The sequence below is a fragment of the Polyodon spathula genome, chromosome 6, assembly GCF_017654505.1.
Source record: "Polyodon spathula isolate WHYD16114869_AA chromosome 6, ASM1765450v1, whole genome shotgun sequence".
Lineage (NCBI taxonomy): Eukaryota > Metazoa > Chordata > Actinopteri > Acipenseriformes > Polyodontidae > Polyodon > Polyodon spathula.
Genome location: NC_054539.1, coordinates 12,084,417 through 12,106,823, shown reverse-complemented (window position 1 = coordinate 12,106,823; position 22,407 = coordinate 12,084,417). Strand labels below are relative to the sequence as shown.

The 22,407-nt window shown below is 36.2% G+C and overlaps 1 protein-coding gene across 17 annotated transcripts in view; it reads right to left on the bottom strand.

Moving 5' to 3' along the window:
* The window catches only part of LOC121316843 (dystonin-like), a 184,373-nt gene that overhangs the window by 77,022 nt on the left and 84,944 nt on the right, over positions 1-22,407 (bottom strand). For 15 of the 17 annotated variants that reach the window (XM_041252112.1, XM_041252095.1, XM_041252101.1 and 12 more), the window contains 17 exons: positions 22,106-22,201; positions 21,777-21,902; positions 21,094-21,246; positions 20,695-20,849; positions 20,072-20,198; positions 19,358-19,541; positions 18,537-18,694; positions 17,788-17,966; positions 17,466-17,604; positions 17,044-17,237; positions 16,641-16,803; positions 16,122-16,205; positions 15,913-16,020; positions 15,362-15,460; positions 4,938-5,087; positions 294-382; positions 70-193 (listed from right to left, as the gene is read on the bottom strand). In XM_041252112.1, coding sequence (XP_041108046.1) covers positions 70-193; positions 294-382; positions 4,938-5,087; positions 15,362-15,460; positions 15,913-16,020; positions 16,122-16,205; positions 16,641-16,803; positions 17,044-17,237; positions 17,466-17,604; positions 17,788-17,966; positions 18,537-18,694; positions 19,358-19,541; positions 20,072-20,198; positions 20,695-20,849; positions 21,094-21,246; positions 21,777-21,902; positions 22,106-22,201 — 2,328 coding nt within the window. Of the gene's footprint in view, positions 1-69; positions 194-293; positions 383-4,937; positions 5,088-5,107; positions 7,892-8,280; positions 11,377-15,361; positions 15,461-15,912; positions 16,021-16,121; positions 16,206-16,640; positions 16,804-17,043; positions 17,238-17,465; positions 17,605-17,787; positions 17,967-18,536; positions 18,695-19,357; positions 19,542-20,071; positions 20,199-20,694; positions 20,850-21,093; positions 21,247-21,776; positions 21,903-22,105; positions 22,202-22,407 lie in introns of those variants that run through there. The other 2 variants (XM_041252102.1, XM_041252111.1) reach the window with 2 other exon arrangements.

Genomic DNA, 22,407 nt, shown 5'->3' with positions numbered 1-22,407 from the left:
CTAAGCTGCTTTACAGCCTCAGTCACAAACCATGTTTCTCAAAGAAGTTGCCACTAATTCATATTCTACCTGTTCAGCAGGAAGGCTCTGTGGTTGTGGAAGCTGATCAACAGACTGCTGAGATAAATCATTGTATGCCTGCTCCAAAGACTTCAGCTCTTGTTTGGTGACTTGTCTTTCTTCTTCTGTCATTCTAAAAGGGATACATTTAGCATGTCAATGTATTTGTGTTAACAGCACTGGAATACAAAGTATAGTACATGTTTAAATCATAATAAAATTAAAAAACTAACTTGTCACTGTGCTTAGCCAACATTAACTGTGTCGCCCTCAACGCTTCAGCAATTTGTTCTTTCTTTGTTGCTACTTCTTCCATTGAAACCTGTAACAGGAAAAAAAAATATTGTACAGTTTTTACATCAGATTTAATCAGTTACATCACGTTAGAAATGAAAGATGTGTTTATCATTTTCAAATATCTCCTAAATTCTGTTTCCAGTTGTTTGACATCAGACTGAAGTCATGTTCAGGTTTAAACCACCCAGCTCTTGGTATTTTGAGACTACTGTTAAGCAATATCAGCCCCTTGTTCCAAACCCCAACTATTGAACCAGTACTGATACCACTAGGATGTGGATGAACTCCCTTACAGCAAAACGCATGTTTATATAAATCGTTTATATGATCATTTCTGATAAAAGGGGATGTCTTGAGCTGGTAAGTTAAAAAAATAAAATAAAATAATAATTTAAAATGACCGCTACGACTGAAAATGTATTTCAAGAAGGTGTGAATTGTTTTACTAATTCTTCGATCTTGCTAAAAAATACGGTACCCAAAGAGCTTTGCATTTTAACTTTTGTCTGAAATTTAGTGAAACTAAATGCCATGTCTTTTTTTTTTTAACTCCTGTTAACTGCAGTTTATGTGGTCAGTGTACATATACATTCATGCATTTTTATATACCTATATATAGCCCCAGGAAATATTTTTCTACAAACAGTTCATCCATATTCAAAATATATTGCATAATGTATTGTATGTATTCTCTACACCTGTTTAAAAAAGAGAGAATGCTGTATTTTGGTATTTTAAATTTTAAATATATTGATTATCATTTTAACATGCCACTGTAATTTACTATTATTAATAAAAATAATCCATTTGTGAGTGTTTTCAAATAACACTAACAACAATAACACTAATTTTGTGCTTTCTTTTAGCATACAAAGCAATACGTTGTGTGATACAAAAATGTAGGTCATTTTGGAACCATCCAGTTGCACTTGACTTATCTTCAGTTAATATACTGAATAAGCTGTGTATACATGTACACTTTTAACCTCCTGCAAACGGGTGCTTTGTTTTTCATCATTCTAATGCTTTTATGCTATGCAAGAGCCCTATTTCCACTGTGCTGCAATTATGCTTTAATGACACATTGCACATTTTCCCTTTAATCCTAAAGTACATCAATATTTATAGTAATATCCATATTAATATTGAATGGGAAATGAACTTAAATGAAAGGGTAATTTCAAAACAAATTAATAAGGGAAAATGTAGATGTACACTAATGCAGGGGTGTAGTTCCCTCAAAATTTATTTCAAAACAAAAGTTTATATATTTTTTTTAACTTTGTTCATTATTTGTATATTTGTTTTATTTGTCCCATTGTTTTTACATGCTACAAAAATATTTTTGTAGAATAGTTTCTAAATGTCAGTTTGCCCCTTTAGTGTTCAATGTGATTAGATGCTTCTTGCTGTAAACAGTGCGATTGGTTGTACTGAAGTATGTATTAATAAATGGTATCAAGATCAAAACATATTTTATTTTTAAATCTGCAGCTTTATTTTTTATTCAAGTTTATTCTTTTTTGCCCCTCACAGGAGCTGATGAAAGGATATGTGCAAAGTCATTTGCGGCTCCAAAACACCAATATTGCTGCAAGAAAACGTGTTTAGCTGGCGTAAAGTGGTACTTTAGCGGTCATTAAACGTATGGTGTATGTATAGAATGGTTTTCACTTGGCGTTCTGCACCCACTATCAAATGAGCACTTTGCCATCATCAATCCAGTTAAATTGTACTGAAATGTATTCAAATGAAGAAAAGAGCATGAAATCGGGTGGGGATCTGGAATACTAAGCTGGCGCAAACATTATAATGCAAGGGTCTCCAATCCTGGTCCTGGAGGGACAGTGTCCCTCCTGGTTTTTGTTCCAACTGTATCCTAAATTACTTAATTGGACCAATTGATTTCTTACTGGAAGCTTAATTGGTCCAATTAAGTAATTTTGGGTACAGTTGGAACAAAAACCAGGAGGGACAGTGTCCCTCCAGGACCAGGACTGGACAGCCCTGTTATAATGAGATGTAAGGATTTAGCATTGCACTTGGGCAATTAACTTTGCACCTCCTCGTACAAGGTGCAAACCATTAAGTAATTATCAGTTTACCCAGTCTATATTGTCTAAGAACATTTAAAATAAATGCAGATAATTCACTGTAAAGAACATATTAATTAAATATTCAGTGTTTCGCAGCACAGTGATTCTTCACTAGCGCAACACAGCTATAAATGCAATAAAATGTCAACTGCAGATGGAATGAAATATGCATAGTATTGAAATACAGGTAATAAAAACAGTACTTCATGTTTTGAATGCTTCATACGTTGCTGCAGACTCGCTTAGTTTAATAAGAGAATATGTTTAATGAATCGTTTCATTTTATGGCACATCAAAAGAGAACTGGTTACTTGTTGATTTAATTAAACCATCTGAAATAATCAGATTGAATACGGTTATCCTTATGTACAGCACACAGTTGTGTCTGAAAGGAAAGCAACACTGAATAATATTTGTGATATAAAAACATCATAATTAAGTCTTTTTTCAAGGTACAGTATTGCAGTATTACATTTTTTATTATCCAAAAGGAATATGAGGTGTATGTATCTACAAACAGGTTTATATTTACTCTATTTTGAAAGCTTCTTAGTAACATAAAATAAGACTTATACATTGCACTCCATTCATAAGAATCACTGATATAAGAATCAACCACATATAGTGATCAAAACCACTAGGACAAAATCATTCCTATACTAACCAATGTAAAATAATCTGCTTGTAAGAATAACTTCAGGGCAAACTGACTACATGTAATACGGTGCTTGATCAAGTGCAATGACGTGTACAGCCGATAAAGCCAGGGCAGTGTAAATGACCAGGCTGGAGTCTTGATTTAAAACCGGAGCTGGTTTTATTTTTCTTGCAGTGCAGTGGGGAAACAACCGCTAATAAAACAAACAAACAAAATAAACCTTGCTTTCAGTTGGAGAACTAACTAAATAATGCATTGTGTGGTCCCTGTGCATACAGGCAGGAACTCATGACATTTAGTGGTCAACCCATTGCACTGCAGGGAACAAAGCTTTCATTCTCCACCACAGTAATCATATCGGTCCTCTTTTAAGAATCAACCGCTTATAAGAACCAAATCATCCGGGACGGAGTGCAGTGTATTATGAAATGTCAGTAAGGTAACCAACAGAAATAATTTCATGTATTTGAGGGTTTTTTTTTTTTTTTTAAACAGCACTACTTGAAAAACACATGTGCTTTGATTACTCCATTCTCACACAAACAGCATTGATCGCGAGTAAGAGTGCCATATAAATGTTGTAGGATCTCATAGTTATTGCCTTTGAGAATAAGTAGTTGTATTCTCAATGTTTTTTTAATGAATAAACAAACACATTATTTAAAATTAACCATTTTTGTAAGATATCTAGGTCCCAAAACCCCTAAGATACTGGAACACATGGGTAATTTTTTAGTACAATGCAAACAGTTACCACAGTTTGTAACAACCATAAAGTTTTTTTTCTGTAAGACGGAGAATGAGTAGGGCTCATTTTTTTGTTGGAGTTGGCAAGGTTGTCTATCAAATTTGATTACGGCAAGTCACTACATAAAAAAAAATGTGGCCACTGCAACCCAATCAAATTTCAGCTATGGTCAATTTGCATATATTGCAGTGTTTATCTATGGTAGAAAGTGGTAAAGTGATGAAATGTCATAAGAGTAGTAGAGGCATATGGGAATTAATGACAACAAAATAATAAAATTAATTGGTCATATGGTTTGGCAGCCATATTGGATTTTTGAGCCACATTTTCAAATGTATGTAAAATGCAAAACTGGCTTTATAACTCCTTAGATCAGTGCAAACAGAGTCGTGTTTACTATGGAAAACATATAGAAACCATATATGCTCTATCAAAAAATGTATTTGACTGTGACCTTTGACTCCTTAAGGTCAAATGCAAAAGTGGCTTACAACTGCTTAGAGTGCAGGTAGGGTCATGGTTACTATAGAACACAGATAAGAACAAGAATGCTTTGGAAGCTGTCAAGTTGCTTGCAACTCCTAGTTATAATTGTCATTTTATTAATTGTAACACTGATGTTGTTTTATTAATTTTTTATATTTTACACAAATTACTAATTTTGTAAACATGTTAACTTTAAAATAATTACTTTTCCTGAATGCATTGGTCCTAAACAATAACAGAAATAATCTTACAGCACTATATTAAGTTGTTTTTATTAGCCCAGCCCAGTCACAAGTCACTCGAATGAGTGTATTCTATTACGTAGATCCACAATAATTGCCGATTGGTCAGTATCAATGCTTTGCACAATGTTCACCTTCTGAAAGATATTTTCTTTATATAGAAAGAGTAGTGAATGATTGACCTAATAAAAAAATATATTTGTGAAACCCAGATTTATTGGTTTAATGGGCGTGTTATTGTCGGTTTAAACCGAAAAACTTCAAGCCCTAAGCATGAGTTAAGTAAGATGGTCAAATAATGAATTATTCATTGTGTGTTTTTTCCACTCAAAAATACAGTATGTCATTACCTCAGGCTTATAAGAAGTGTCCTTAAGGACATTTTTGTCATCCTGCAAGGGCTTCTCTTCTTTATTGTTGTTTTTTTTCATATTCGATACCCAGTTTAATAACTTGCTAACTTTTTCACCATGCTCTTTCTTCTCTTCCTCAACAGATTTCTGGGAGTCAGGAAAAAAATGTCAATAGAACCATTAGGTTAGCTGTAGTGGTTTATTTGCTGCAAGAAAACAGTTGTATAGAGAACATTGGAAACAAACTCCATATGGACACCCGACACCAACCTTAAAGACAATACAATCCTTTTTTAAAATGTAAACCTCCCAGCCCTTTCATGAACTACTACTTTGTGTGTGTCATTTTTGTTTTTCATTTATACAGTGTAAGATCATTCTCACCACTTTGACCCTGCCTTTGTATCATTAAAGAGTAAGACTATTAAACAAAGCAGGTTTTACTCAGGAGTACCTGATAGTCACAAGTGAAAACAACGTTGACAGTTTTTTAAATGCACGCTTGGAAATTCGTTGCAGTTCACTCAAGATGGTGAACTTTCTCGTTTTTTATTTTGTCTTAAATTTTTTTAACCCTTTCAACCCTGAATTATTTTTGTCAAGCTGAAGAATGCAAAATGAAGTTATACTATTAAAAAAGGAAGTCCCTTACTGAGTATAAGTGAGAACAAGGTAAAACAAAGTGTTTTTCATGTGTGTATACACTCTCAGACTGGGACCTAGGAGTCCTGTGAGGTTCCAACATGATTTCTGAGAACATATGTTAATATACCAGGACTGAAAGGGTTAAAGAAACAAATCTCCCATAAATATCTTCTGAACAGTGTTATATTGCTTCCATATAGAGAAGATCAATATGACCAAATATAGTACCGAGAAGTAGAAGCCCCAACACCTTGAGGTTTGAAAGCTTCAAGCAGTCTAAGTCCAGTGTGGTGGTCAAAAACAGCCCTGTCTAAAGCATCTTTGAAGGATATTTTCCTTTTTGTTTTAGGGCAGGTCAGACTTCTAGTGTGATACTTTTCATCTTGAAGCTTCAACGCAGTAGCAGTATCAATGATGCCCCTTCTGACAGCTTCTGAAATCGGAACTCTGTTGCTAGAGTCTGCTTCTATCAAGCCACCAGTCAAGCACTGAAACTCTAAGCATCTGAAACCCACATCCTTGGTAAATAAATTCATTTTCATTGCCTCTGTTAGGGACAGAGTTACTTTGCTCTGTGGGTCGACGATTCCAGTGTAGGCATGTTCAGACTGCTGGATTTGTCTGGCCAATGCTTCGTCGAGCAAGCCCTTTTCTAAAGCCTCAGAGATCAAACATTTCTTTCCAGTTGATGGATCGTAAATGCCACCTGTGCAGGCCTGGGCCTCCAAAAGCCGTATAGCTGTGAATCTTTCCACTAGATTTTGCTGCAGGGCTTTATAAATGCTAAGTCTTTTATTGGAGAATGCATCCCAGATGCCTGCAATAGGGCTATTGTCGACTTTTGGCTTGATGTGCCTTGAAATCAAAAGATCGGCCAACTCTGTGATCGCTAGCTTACCCTCTTTATACTTAGTCAGTTCAGTTTGGTTAATCAAACCTTGTCTCAAGGCATCTTCAATATTGAACTGCCTTCCACTTTTAAAATCGGTCACATATTGTATGGAAACACCAGCAGAATCTGTTATTGCCGTTTCTTTCCACTCGCACTCCTGTTCTGAAAGTTCCAGATACATCTTCTTGTCAATGTGCTGGTTCCGATATGCTTCATATGCTGTCATCTCTGTACCGATACTGCTGTCAATAACAGAGACTCTGTGACCCTTTGCTGGAGAAGAACTTGAAACATGTCTATCACCTATAGGCAGGAGTAAAACCCCCCCATCTATATCATACACGCACATTGGTATCAGTTCGGAGTAGTACATTGCTTGTCCGGTATTTGGATTGTGGAAGCCCCTTGGATTGCTACCTGGCTCATACAAATGCTTCAGGGTAACACTATTTAAAAAGCCTTGATTAACTGCGATTTCTGCAGGCAGCCGGATGCTTCTCTGAGGATCAATCACTCCACCAGTCGCTATTTGTGCTTCAATTATTTTTTTGCCTTTCTGTCTTTCGAGAATCCTGTTCTCAATCGCCTGGAACACAGACAATGTTTTGCCAGCGTGCAAATATCCAGTGACACTTTTCTCAGCATCCACTAACTTCACCTTGTTATCATCCTCGACTGCACCCTTTTGTAGTGCTTCCTCCACAGTGTATGCATTGCCTGACATTGGATCAATGATAAATCCTGTTGCAGCTTGGGCTTCTAGAAACTCTAAGGCATATGATTTGGCAATGAAACCTTTATTTGCTGCATCCATTAGTGTCATCTTCTTTTTGCTAGAATCCAGGTATAAGCCAGCTATTGCAGACTTTTTGCTTATGAATCTTTCAAGAGATTTCTGTACCTCATCAACTGTTAACAATCCTAACTCAAGCTTTTTAACTGTATCACTCTCTAAAAGTGTAGCTTCCACCAGCTGCCTAGCATTAACATAATACCTGAGACCTTGGAACTTCCATTTTTCTTCATTCCAGTTCTGGCTCCAGTCCATCTGTTTAAATGTGTTTCCTTGTGACTGCAATGCTTTGCTTGCTCCCAACATTGCTAGGTGGTGAACTGAGAAAAGGTCTCCATTATTACTTGTCATTTCCATCCGCACACTGTTCCCCAGGTCAGATTTTGAGGTTGTCTGTCTTTGGACTGCAAAATCCTTCTGTGAAATTACATGATGTATGTCTGTGTGTTGGCTTAATATTGGGATGCTTTGTGAGTTTTGAACACTGTATGACTTTTCAAGATTTTTAAATTCACCATCGAAATCTCTGCGTATGTTTTTCAACATTTCTGTCTCATTTAAAATGCTTTCCTTTTCCAGCTTCAGTTTTCTGATTTCATCAGTCTGCTCCACTTTAGCCATCTAAAAACATGAAATTGTGAGAACCGTTATAAATAAGAAAAGAGAGAAAAATATTGGGATATGTATAATTTTTTTGTTACAATAATAAGGAAAAGAGGAGAGCCTTTGAGAAACCAAAAAGAAAAAAAAAAAGGATAGTCCGAAAGCCAAAGTTAGGTAAATTGATCTTTTCTTAAGATCTATTGCAAAATCAACTGCTCGGAAAAAACTGAAATTGGACAGTTGCAGTAAAACCGTTGGAATTGTGTTGCAACGACTTAAAAGTAAATATGCACAATGGTCAATCCTAACCCATAATAAAGAGCACAGTTTGCATGAAGATAGACAGTTGTGCCAAGTCAAAGACAAAAGTTTCCCACCCAAATGGTACATAATGTCAAAGAATATACCTCTGATGAGAATTTTATCATTCTTAATTCCTCTTCAAGTTTTTTCTTTGTTTCTTCATTGGATGTAGCCAATTTCTTCGTTATTTGCAGTTCCTTTGTGAGTAAATCACGTTTTGCCTTTTCTGATTCAGCCAGCTTCCTCAGGGATTCAATTTCGGAATCAGCCTTTTTCCTCAACACCAACTCTTTGGAGTCTTGCTGGCTTTTCTGATTTTGCTGCCTGGTCACCATTTCATTTACCTTTCTACTTTCAGCACATACTGCTGCCTCAATCTTTGACAACTTTTCTTTCAAGCTGCTAACTTCCTTTCTGCTGCTAGCTATCTGTTCTCTGAGCAATTTGGCTTCTTGCTCTACAAGTGCTTGTTCTCTTTCACGCTCCGCTAATGATTGCTTTAGTTTTGTATTCTCCATTGACATTTCCTTCCGAATGTTATCTGCCTGACTAACACTGGCCTTCAGTTTGATTTTCTCATTCTCTAACTGACTGATGTGAGTTTTGCTGTTCTGCAGTTCATGCTTTGCAGCAGTCTTCTCCTTCTCAGCCTGTCCCACCTTTAAAAGCAGCATGTCTAATTCCTTTTGAGTCTCCAGTTTGTTCTTAAGAATGTTTTGGTTAAATGCTTTGAGTTGCTCTATCTCCTGACGAAGGTATTTGTTCTCCCTTTCTGAAGTTTCTGTGCTATAAGATTGCTCCCTTGACTTTTTATCAAACTCCAGCTTAACAGCAGATTCTTGTAATTTCATCTTTTGCTCCATCTCCCCCTGAAGTAACTGCAGCTGCTGCTCATGGCCTTTCTTTTGAATATCCAGTTTGATTTTCAGATCTTCCACCATTTCCCTGCACTTCCCAAGTCCTTCCTCTAAATTGGTGGCCTTTTCTTTGCTAGTTATTTCTTCCTTTTGCCTCTGCTTGAGCTCTTCTTGAGCTTTCTCTAGTCTCTGTTTTAACAATATGACCTCTGCTGTTTGGGACCGGACTTTCTCCTGTGCTGTGCTTTTCTCTTTCTGAAGCGCGAGAATCTCAACTTCTGAAGCAAGTTTACATTTTTGCAACTCAGTTTCAAGTTCTTTGAGTTTGGATTGGGTTTTCTGTACCGCTGCTGTCTCCCTTTTAAGTTCTTCTTCCGCATTTTTCAGTCTGACATTTAAATCGTCAATTTCTACTTTCTGCGCCTGCACTTTCTGGTCAGCCAACTTCTTTGCCATATTTGCAGAACTTAGTTCTGATTTTAGTTTTCTTATATCTCTTTCAGAGCTTATATTGGTCATACTAAGCCCTTTCATTTTTTGCTGTAATTCAGCTGCTTTCTTCATCTCGTCATCATAGTTTCTTAGTTTTAGCTGAAATTCTTGTGCAGCCTTATTTTTCTTTAGCAACTCCTCCTCTAATATTTTTGACTGAGATTTTAAACTGTCCACTTGGGATTTAAAGATTTGACTTTGCTGTTGTTTGCTGCTGTTTTCTAAGTTTAATTTATCAATTTCCACTTTCAGATTTGTCATGGACCGTTCGGTTTCATTGTTCATTCTTTTTAGCTCTTCCACCTTTTCTTTCAACTGATTTACCAGAATATTTCTTTTTTCTAGCTCACTCTCAAGGTTTCTGCTTTTTGACTGAATCTCCTGCTGAGCCTTTGTCTTTAGAGAAATCTCCTCTTTGGCCTTTGCTAGCAGCTCTCTCAAACTGCCCGCTTCACCTATCTGTGACTGCAGCTTTTGTTCAAAGAAAACTTTTTCTTGTTGGAGGGAATCTATTTGTAGCTTTAAATTAATTAATTCAGTCTCTGACTTTGTGTTTGTTCTAGAAAGCTCGTTCACCTTAAATTTAAGCTGATCCACTTCAGCTTGGCTATTTGTTAGCTTTTGTTCTAAATATTTAGTTTTTTGACTGCTCTCCTGCTCAGAGTTGTTTCTTTGCAGCAATGAATTATGTTGGATTTTAAGCTGTTCTTTCAAACCCTCAACCTCTGTCTTGTAGAACTGGACTTCTTGTTCAAATGAAGTATTTTCTCTTTGGAGTGATTTCATGTCTTCTTGTAAATGGTAAATGGACTTCTTAAGTTGATTTGACTCCTGCCTAAACTGTTCAGCTTGTTGCTTACTGTTTAGTAACCCTGACTCCATTTCTCTAAAGTTTTGCACATAGCTACTCTCTGATGAGCTCCTTTGTTGCAACTCTAATTGCAGATGTTTAAGTTTATTATTTGACTCGTCCAGTCGGTCTTTAAAAAGCTGTGCTTTCTCATCAGATGCATTTTTTTGGAGCTGAATGGAATTGAGTTCAGATTTCAAATTCTGTATGTCATTTTCAACTTTCTGCTTACCTACAGTAAGGTCATCGACTTTCTGCTGCAGAACCTCTACTTTCTTTAATTCTTGCTCTTTTTTAAACACTATTTCCATGTCTGAATTAAGATATTGCCCATTGTTTGGGAAAGCAGATTGTTGGACACTTTCCCTAATAACAGAGTACCTGTTTTCATCAAGTAGCATTCTTGACTCTGACTGATTCTTCCAACTTTGTTCCAGTTGTTTTATTTGCCGTAGGAGATGTTCTTCTGAAGATTCCTTTGTCTTCAGTTCCATCTCCAATGTCCTTTTTTGCATCTCCAAATCTTGGACGTCAGTGTCCTTTCTTCTTAAGTGTTCCTCCATCTTTCTTCTTGCCATCGTGTTATCTTCAATCTCTTTCTTCAAAACCCTCAGTTTTTGTTCTACAGCTTCTTTCTTGGACTCTGACTGCAGAGTGAGCTGACGGGCCCGCTCCAGCTCCTGCTCTGCAGCTGCCTTCTTCTTTACTGTGGTCTCCAGTTCCAAGCGGTACTGCTTTGCTTCGTATTCTACCTTTGTCTTTTGAAGGGTTATATCGTCAATAATATTTCTTTGTTTTTTCAGCTCATTTTCAGCAGCTGCTATCACTCTGGGAAGTTCCTGTTCTAACTGATCCTTCTGCTTCTTGATTTGCTCTAATGCATATTCCAGTTCTCTTAACCGCTGTCTCAGATTTATGATTTCATTGTCATTTACTGCCTTTTGCTGTTCCATGTTTTCTGACCAGGTTGATTGGTCAGCAACACGCACTGCCTTTCTTTTCTAGAACAAAAAATAAAACCATGCACGCTTGAGTTATGGTGAGGAAACCAGTTCGAAAGTATTCCTCAAAAGCTTCACCCACCACCTTCTGCCAACACAAAGTAACATCCTCATCCAAAAATATCCATCGCCACCAATGATACAAAAGATAATTTTTGTATCTGTAATTCAACAGCGCACACCCAAAATATTTAGATTATAAATCTTTATAGGATAAAAAAGCAACTCCATGCTTTTGAAATGTTCAGACTGAAAAATGTCAGGAATGAAATATATACCAATAAAGGGAAATGACAACACCTTAGTGTTGGATCCAGAGAAAAAGAAACATTTTATAAGGAAACACATTTTTTGATATAAATAGCAAATCAACCTATTGGCCTCGTCAGTTGGATAACCGGATATCATATATATATATATATATATATATATATATATATATATATATATATATATATACATACACACACACACACACACACACACACACACACACATATAAATAAAATGTGAAAAGGCAGTTTCACGTAATAGCATCTCACATTGGCAATCTATTAATAAAAAAGTCCAATAGCATACTGTAGGTGAATTCCATGAAAAGGCTTTGAGAAAGAAGGTAGTCACTTTGTGGTTGAATACACTTTTATCTTCTGTCACTGTTTGAATTTTTGAGATACCTGCAAAAACAATACTTTCAGATAATAGTATATAAAATGTGACAAACTAGTCCATTTTGAACAGTTTTTTGACTGTCATACTGACTGGGAGGTTTCCTTGGAAAACTAGTCTGTAAAGAAAAAAGTAATATAAATTACGGTACTAACACATACTTTTTAGAGTTTCACTAACTAGAACACACTAACAATGCAGAAAAATCAAGTTTCAAACCACCACCGTGATCCTGATTTTCAAGAGCAGATTATCAATAAATTTATCATTTATTTTTTCTTAAGTATAACAAATCAGTACCTCTTGATTATCTTTTAGGTGGGCCTCATTTTGCAATCTTTGGTGTTCTGTAGATAGATGTGATTGTTTAGTGGCTTTAGTCAATACTTCTTCCTTTCCAAGACTCTTTAATAAATCCCTTTGCCCCATTATTTCAATGTCTTGATCTTCAACTTCATAAGCGGATTGGACTGCTGCAGATTTCGAAGCGGGTAACTTTTGTCCAGAGGAAGTTATTTCAATGAAATGTTCATCTTTGACTGGCCGATTTTCAAGTTGTTTATCTTTTATACTATGTGTAGCTATTCCTTTGTAAGATTTTTCCTCTGTTTTCTGCTGTCTGATATCCATGATCATGTTGTAAACACTGATAGTATCTTTCACAGACTTTCCTTTCATTTCCATTTGTCTATCTGTGGGATGCTTATTGTCTGCTGCCTCAGTTGAGGTATGAGGTCTGTTCATGCCACTTTGTAAATGTCTACATTTTTCATGGTCTGTCTCAAGTTCAAAAGCCTCTTGAGCAAAGTGATGTTCTAATGCTTCATTTTCCAGTGTGACACCCAGTCTTCTAAATATGTGTTCTTTATTACTTAATTCTCTGTCAAACCTTACTGCAGAGACTGTGCTGTTGGTGTCCAGCGATTCTTCTGCTTTTGCAAGCCTAGCTTCACTAGAACTACCTGACAGTGGTTGTTGATCATTCACACTGCCAAGATACTCAACAGTAATCTCATCAGTTATAGCTTTGTCAGACGTGGTAAATGAGAAGACATCTTTTATTGCACGCAGAATTGCATCAAGATGTTTCTCTGGTTTTTGAAATATTTCCCTTTCTCTGCTAACTGGATCATTTTTACAACTTAATTCCTCTCCTTCTTCAATAATTTGTAAACCACACTTCAAATCAGTTATGGCACTGTTATTATTTTGCATCGATGAAGAAGACCTTGTATCACTAACAACCTCAGTGTTTTCCTTAGTCTTTACAGCCTGTATGTCAGCATAATTTTCTGGATAATATCCCCCCATGTTAAACTGGAATTCATCTCCAAATGTATTAGAAATGTTCAGAATGTCAGCATTCTTGGAAAGATTTCTTTGCGGTCCTTCTTCAAAATCAGACATTTTTACTTCAGTTGCTTGATTATCTTGGCCTTTATAGTACTTCTTCAGACTAACTTGGGCAGATTTTTCCAAGGGGATTCGTGCAGCCAATTGTGTTTGCAGAGCCCTTGTGTAAATTTCAGGATCTTTGCTACCACGAGTTGTGATCTCTGTTAGAACAGATTGAGTTATATCTTGATCTTCAATACAAGTAGCTGGGCAACCATTGCTTTGCCCAATCCCTGCTGCTTTGCCCAATTCTTTCTCTAAGTCCTGGATGTCTACCTTTTTAGGAACGACACTTGACTCTGGGTTCACTGAGCTATCTACTACATCTACAGTGCCTTTAATAGTATGCATTGGAAAAACATAACTTAAGCATTGTGGAATACTTGAGGTATTCTGCATGACAGCCTCAAAATGTGAAGAATCTCTTTCATTTTCTTTGTTGTCTGTAGCTGGAAAAGGACATTCCTCGTGATTTTTTGTGAGTAAAGGCAAGTCTCTTTTATTCGTGCACGGTATCTCAATTGGTAAAGCAGTATGTACTGCACTCTTCATTGATGTCCCAATATTCACTGGTTCATTACAAGCATATTCAGTCTCCATTGGAGGATAGAATTCACCTTCGTCAGACGAATACTGGGCATAACAGCACAGGTTATTAGTAATGACAGATCCTATCTTTAATTAAAAATGTAACAACTTAATGCAAGAAACGAAGAAGGAAGGAAGTAAGAAAGACTGGATAAATTTGCTTCCCAAGTTTGATTTCCAGGAAGAATTTGAAGAATTATATTGATTTCACTTTGGCCGCGGCAGGTCCAAGACTTGAATTTAGATTTGATCGGTAAATCAAGGTTATCCATTGTAAAAGCACCATTTAGGTACACAGGAAGTGAAAGTGGGATCTGAACAGACAAACCGTTTTCAAAGCCTTTTGAAATGTTTTTCTTTTTAGTTTTTTTTTTTTTTTTTTTTTTTTTTTTTTTTTTTTTTACTTTACCAGCTGTGGATTCCACTACTTATTCAGTGCATAGTATAAAACGGTGATTTTTTATTATTATTATTTTAAGAATAATCTTTAACTCAAAAAAAAAAAAAAAAAAAAAAAAAGGTAACACAAGGTGTACAAGGAAAAAACAAATTCTCTATGAGACACATAGAACATTTAACATGCTGTTAGATTCTTCCACCCATGCATGTTTCATTAGTCTGTTCAGAGAAAAATTAAAACAAAGACACAGTTTAGCCTCAAAGCTTTGTGCAGCACATGTGGACATTAAACAGGTGATGGTAAAATATTTAATATATTTGGAAGCAGGTACAGTATTGTTAACTCTTTCAACACTACAGACCAGTAAACCAGACTTCGGTATAACTTTTTAGTATAAGACTGAACACATTCAATTAGTTACCTTAGAGTGTTCTTTCTGTATTGTTATTTAGTGTTGAATGAATTAAACAAAAGAACAATGGAAAGCAAGGAAATTGTGTGTTTAATTCTTTGAGGTGTCAACTTTAAGTTGATGTTAAATATTCTTCCTTTACAATGTATTCATTTTAGGTATATTCATACAAAATAAGTTCAAGATTAAAGCTCTATTGAATATATTTACTTTCTGTGATTATATTTAACATTACAGAAAACAATTAATAACAGATTATGCAAATACTGTCATTGAACCTATTTCACCTCAAAGAACTAACTCGGGGCTGTCAAAAACAACTTAGCTTGGATTTTTTTTTTTTTTTTTTTTTTTTTTAAATCAAATTATTAAAAATGCTTTAACAATAATGATGTAAGAAATGTTCATTTAAATGATTTACATTCCTAGTTATACATGTACGGTAGTACTTTTACAGTTACCGTGTGTGTGACCCTATGAACCACATTCCTATTTATGCTACACAGTCAGTTAACTCCTACCTCTTCCTCCTCTGTTCTCTTCAAGGTGTCACTAGCAAACTTCACATACTGAGTCATGAGGGTAACCAAAGCAGTGTAGCGGGTCCGTAGGTCCATAAACTGTAGAAATAAACAGAGGTATTAATATCTATCCATGTTACAACTAGTGTTAACGACATTATGACTGATTCTGCTTTTCTTCACTTGAAAATATTTGAGTTCTTTCCCCGTCTTTTATACTTGAATTTGTAGTATGCATTATGACTTTTTAAATACAACACAATAGATTAAAAGTTGTTACTAGTTCCTAGAATCTAACCACCTCCTGTGCTCTTGTTAAGAATCACTCCAATAATGTAGCTGCAACCAGACTATGTGGCATACAGATCAGGAGGTTCCAGGAAGCAGCAGCAGAAACATCCACAGCAATGTCCTTGAGAAACAAATAACAACCCAGAAAAGATACAATGGGTTTCATCAGGGATTAGGTTGCTAATTACAGTTTTTTGTTATCACTCCTTTAAAATCACTACATTATCTATGCAATAATGGCACTTCTGTTTTCTTTTTACCTCCTGTATAATTACATCAGATGAACTCTGTATCCTGCGTCGCTTGACTGGGGACTTCTGCTGTGAACCCACCATTGCCCTGTAGGTCATTAACTGAAGCTCATAGTCCTACAGAGAGGATAGCAAAGACATTAAATTACAAAACTCCATGCTGTCAGTAAGAAAAAAAGAAAAGTAAATCAGTGTTGAAATGACATGAGTGTCCTTACCTTCACCGAAGCAGAGTATTGCTCTGAGTATTTCTGACACTCATCGATTTTACTTTGTTTCATTTCAATTTCTGAAACAAGGAGCTGTAAGAGAAACAAGATACAACAGTTCCAGTAAAGGATGCCCCAGTTTCAAACAACTCTTTCATATGTCCTTACTTTTCGTTTTTTTTAAAGATAATGCACCAGCAATATCTCTTTTCACACACCATAAACTGATCCATTGTGTGGGTACTGAGGTCACTGTGCCTTAACATAAAATTGCCTCTGATTGACACAATGCAATAAACTTTGACACGGCTTTAATGCTGTGAAACTGTATTGGCAGATCAGCCCTAGAAAGTTGCATATTAGTAAAATGTCAGACTCTTGTGTTGAATGCTGAAATAAAAAAATGCTGCAAGTTGTAAACTTTTAAAAGTTGATTTACAGCGAGGTATTTTTGCATAGATAAAACAACAAGTCAATATTCTTTAAAGCAACTAAATCCTAATGCTGTCTGTTGAAGCTCTTTCATACCTTTTGCTGGTTCAGCAGTTCGGCTAGTGCTTTGCTGTCTTCAGGCTGGTTTTCTTGCATCTTCCTTTGAGTGTCTTCCATTTCCTTTATCCAGTCATCCAGTGGTTCATAGGTGTCTTTGTAGTACTTTAGAGATTTGCATATACACTCCAAGTCACGCAGTCTGATTAGCAATGGAAAAAAAAAATCATATTAAAATTATGTAAATGGATAGACAAGCAGTAACAAATTCAAGTAAATTCAACTATTTCCAAACGTGTACTGTATTTACCTCCCTGTACTGGTATTTGCTGCCACATTTAAATCAAACTGTAAAGAGTGAATCAGCTTTGGGGGAAATGTTGAAAGTTGGCAGTGCAGATAGAAGCAATGACCATTTAGCACTCTGCAGTTTAGCACCAACCTGTTTTCTATCTGAGAGTGAACATTTTGCCATCTCTCTGCCAGCTGGTCTGCTTTCTCTTTGTGCCAGTCCAAGTCAAAATCACGTTCATTATGCATCTTGAACATCCGGTCACTAACAGCCCTGGCTTTCTGTAGCTCATCCTCCAAAGCGTGAAACACTTCTCTTTTTTCATCGATTTCAGTGCGCCACAGCTACATTGCATAAAAGAAAAAAAGCATTATTTAAAAAAAAAAGCATGGTGCACTTAGCATCCCCCCCCCCCATGTTTGTATTTATTTTAAAGTTTTATCAATACTAGAGACTTGATATACGTGACAAGTAGAAATGTGACAAAAATTAAACAGTAAAACAAAGTAAAATAAATTAAAACAGGAATGTTGCTGGAGACAGAAGAGTTAATATATTTATTTTGCTTTTACCTTCAGAGTACTCATGACGGTCTCAATGGCTTTTGTGTCAGCATTCACAGCATCTTCCTCACACAGTTTTGCCTCGTACAGTTTCACTAAGGCCTCTGCTCCTTGGGTGTTTTTCACAACCAGGCTTACAGTTTTGAGCCTGCAATATCAGAGCGACTTATTAATATCTACTACTACCCATAATATATATATATATATAATATATATATATATATATATATATATATATATATCTATATCTGATATAGAGAGAGAGAGAGAGAGAGAGAGAGAGAGAGAGAGAGAGAGAGAGAGAGAGAGAGAGAATAAGACGAACACATACTTCTCTAAGTAAATGGAAGACATGGAGTAGACTTGATTCATGTTCTGGACGACAACGTTGAGTTCTGAGGACAGAGTAGGGACTGATGGCGATGAGGCTGCTTGGCTGACGAACACCTCACACTTCTCTTGCATGGTTTCCAGATCCTCTTTAAGTCTGTCTAGCTCTTTCTTTGATTTCTGTTTACAAATAGCAGGCATTTGTAAAATAAACATATGTATAAACTTAAATCCTCCTTACTAATACATTCAAAACCTGCCCTGGAGGGATCTCCATCTAAACTGTGCAGCACACAGTCTCCTCAAAGGCTGCCAGCAAAAGATGCCTTTTTGTGTAATGGTGGTATTAGAAAAATACCTTATCATTAGAGCCTGAAATTTACATGGAGTCTTGTACTCTAGGTGGAGTTTCATATCCCATAACTAAATAACACTGTTTATGCTAAGATAACAACATCAGTGAACAATATTGTGATATGTATCGTGTTGGTTTTTTAATATGTATTGTGTTGCTTTACTTGTCACTTTTTTGTAACACTTTTTTTGTAGGACATATGGTAAAGCCTGCTTATAATGCCCATTTAAACTGGGAAATACCATACATACATACATACATAAAGATTTAACAGAGTGGTCACTACGGACAGGTGGTCCTGTTTTTCAAGGGATATATAATACAAATTTGAATGTACAAGTAACCAGTTAAAAACCGGAAACATTTCTGTGTAAGTGCGAGCTGACATGGTGTACCTCCTGCTCTGCAATCCTGCGCACACTCTCCTGCAGGTCGTCCCTCTCCAGCGGAGCACGGAGCCAACGGATCAGGCGCTCCTCATAGTTCTCCAGACGCATGCGGAAGTTTCGCACCTCCGAGATAAACAGGTTGTAGACAGATTCCTCATGTTCCTCTGTGTGGAAGAACATGAAGCAGGTTAGAATTGAAGCTTCAGTGTCATTTTTTACGTACTTGGGAGTGGTTTAGGTGCTCCGGTATTGGTTTGAAGCTTACTTTGAGCTGGGCTGGACACCCTAAGTGCCCTCGTTCCATTTAAATAATACGAATTATTTTACATGTGTATAGTAGGTGGGTCTGCCATAGTTGAACCTTCATTGTCATGATTTAAATGGAAAGGGGAAGGCTGTTCACAGCAGGAACTCGAAGCAAACTTCAAGAATGAATGCACCCACCCACAGTGGTAAGGGAAATATAAACAACATATTAAAATGTTATCTGAAATGACTTACTCTTTGAAATTCATGGCTTTCCATGGTGTGAATGCAATGTACGTTGCTCTATATGTTATTTGCCGGGCTGATTCTCCCTTTATAATAATTCACCAGGATGCAAGTAAAATGGCACATTACTTTTGCCACAACATACCTTATCACGCTTTTATTTCTAAGAGGGGCATCTTTTTTTATGGACTTACATTGTATACCATTTATACAATGCAAACACTAAGTAAAATACTGTTTATTCAAATAAATTATAGTTTAATAATGTTTGGTGCTATTAACTCTTTCTGGCTGTTAGAAAATTCATTGGACTGGGTGTTTCAATTTCAACGTACCCCTTTCAGCTGATTTGAGAAGGTCCTCATAGTACTGCTTGCATATTACAACCTCTCTCTCCAGCTGCCCTCTGTCAGAGACGGTAAAAACTTCGGACTCCTGACTGTCCTCAAGAAAGCTCTCTAAGTGACTTTGCAGGTTGCTGAGAACCTGCTGGTGTTCCCCTGGTAACATGGTCTTTATCTAAAAAGAACAGCAAGTAGTTATTTTATATTCATCTGAATCATGCATTGATTACAGGACCATACATAGTATAGCATAATCATAAAGCAATCAGAAAAAGCTAAGTATAAATCCAAACTTTTTATAAAAATACTAGGCTTAAAGAAAAAAGTATTAGTCAGCACAAGGGCTACATAATGCACACCTGGTATTTGTATTACATTAAACATGTTCAGTTACTGGTATTTATAACCAACAAAGCAGGCACACAAGATGTTAAATTATTTGTAAACTGAGGGAAACTTTAGAAGTTCAATAACAGCAATGCTTCTTAAAGGCACCATTACTGGCATGACAAATACTTGCAAGGATAAGCATAGCTTGGATGAATAATAAAGTAGCATTCCCTTTTAAGTCAGACATTTCATTTCTACATGCACAGTAGTGCATTCATGATTGCTATTCCACCCTAGCCTGCAGGTCCTTCTTTTCAAAGGGAACAGCGTTTCAAAGTAAGCTATTAAAAATACATGCTCATTCTCAATACTTACTGAGGCAACATTGCCATTCTGAATAGCTTCAATGTCGTTCATGAGGTAGTGCCACGACACCACACTTTTCATGTTTATATGGGAGTGGTGCCACAGAGTTAAGACATTCTGGTACAGCTGCTCAATTCTGAAATGGGTTTGATAAGAAAGGTCACCCTAAGATAGCTAATGAAATAGTTTCAGTGCACAATTCTCATAAGGTTAAATTGATTGCTGGCATGCAAGTAGTTTAAAAAATAGTTAATATATTGTAATGTCAATTTTAATAAAACAAAACATGGAATGCACTACATGATATTCTTTCTATTAAATTTCTCCTTATTGTACTTCCCTTTTTTGCATGTTCTTTTGACTATTTGGTGAAAGAGTAATTGTACACACAGGTGATTTTGTTTCCCATCCTTACACCATGTATTTAAAATCATGGTTTTTACCATAGCTGTTTCGTAGTTCAGAGTGATCTAACATGATTTTACTATGCTTTACAGCACATTGTTATTACTACATTAATACCACTGAGTTTTCATATTATTTTAATATTTCTCTTAAAAGAAAGTATTTTTTTCTGCACATTCCTAATACAGCAAAGGTGCAGCTGTATACAATCTCTATTGTGTTCATACCTGCTGACAGTTTCAATTGCTTCATTGTTTGGCGGGGGAATGGTGAAGCACACAGAAGGCACCATAGCCTCATTCCCAGTTGGGCTTATAACCTTCCACTTTGCCCGGTAGGAGTTGTTGGCCAGTATGCACTCATCTTCTTTATAGATAGTTATCTAATAGGAAAAGACAGGCACAAAGAATGCAAGACTGAGCCATTGCTATTATGCCAAGCTCAATCAAAGACCTCATTTTTTGCTTGACATCATTTTTTGTAAGGCAGGTATCCTCTATGGTTAAATTCTTATATTTGTTTTATTATATTCTGGACGCGTACTATTCATCACCTTTTAAAACACATGCTATGCACTTCTCACACTTTGATAGTGTTGCTTTACCGTTAAATTAAAAATAGCTTACCTCAATCTGTCGATAGTCACAGATGGCTTGGACTGGCAGGGAGTTTCTGATGGTGCCGTCAGGATTTCTAGGTTTTAACTGGACTATTCCCTTGGCTCGTCCCACAAGACTTGCCACAGTGCTCCTGTACTGCAAAAGCTGTTCTTTCTCATCCTGAAACCAGATTGTACATTACCAACTACATTACCTCCATAAGAAAAATCAAATGCATTACTACCACTTACAGCACTGGACTTCTCCTTAGCTTTTTATACAAGCTTCGTATTCCTCTGTTGCTTCCATTAATACATTTGTTTTTCTTTCAAAGCATTCTATTATTAATTTCCACTAGAGCGTTCATTAGAAATAATGAAATACATCTTTGATGGTAGCAACAAAACTGAAATGTCCCTGCAATTTAAATTGTGTGCATCATGGAATAAAATGTATACAAAACTATACAAATCTGTGTATTTATACTCTATGTATTTCACAACTTGTAAACTATTAATTAACTTTTATTTAATGCCTGTAGGTGAAGCTGTGGTCTATAACAATGCTGCACAGTTTCTTATCACCTACATCATTTCTTGAAGTTTTGCTGACCTCTGCTGGCAAAAATGCAGGCAAATCTAGCATGTCAACAATAGTAAAGCACGCAGTAGGTAAATTCATTTATTTCAACTGTCTATGAGTTTTCTTACCATAGATTCTTGAACCAGATCTTCCAATTTATGTAAACTGCTTGTCCGGTCACAGCCATATTTTCTTTGGATGGTATCTTGTAAGTTCTTTAAATAATCCATAGATTCTTTGGCATCATTGAAAAACTGAAAAAGAAATAAAATGTTTCTGTAGTATTAGTCATTTATTTTATACACTCCACTGAACGTAAATATTTCTCACCAGCAAGGCCCAATACTCGATGAAAGGTAATGCATTTTTAGCAGATACTGTATGGTACAGTATGCAATAATATTTTGTATTGCTTTATAGCATGATGCGTTCCAATGCTGTCACAATATTTGCTTACCTCAAAATAGACTGTATTTTCATTCAAGTGCTGTTCCACACAACCACACAGCTGCAAGATCCAGCCCCACTGCGTCTGCATGGCAGCACGGTAAGCCTGGAAAGCAATTAATTTAGTCATGGAGACTGGATTACCTGCTGTTACCTTACAGTTCACTCTGGGAAGTCAAGTGCATTGCTCAAATTGGACTTATAAGCATAACTCCTAAGGCACAATATAGTGGACATTCATAGTAATTTAGGGAAGGGCTACTTATGAGAAACTATTATTAATAGTAAATATTAACCTATAAGCTGGTATAT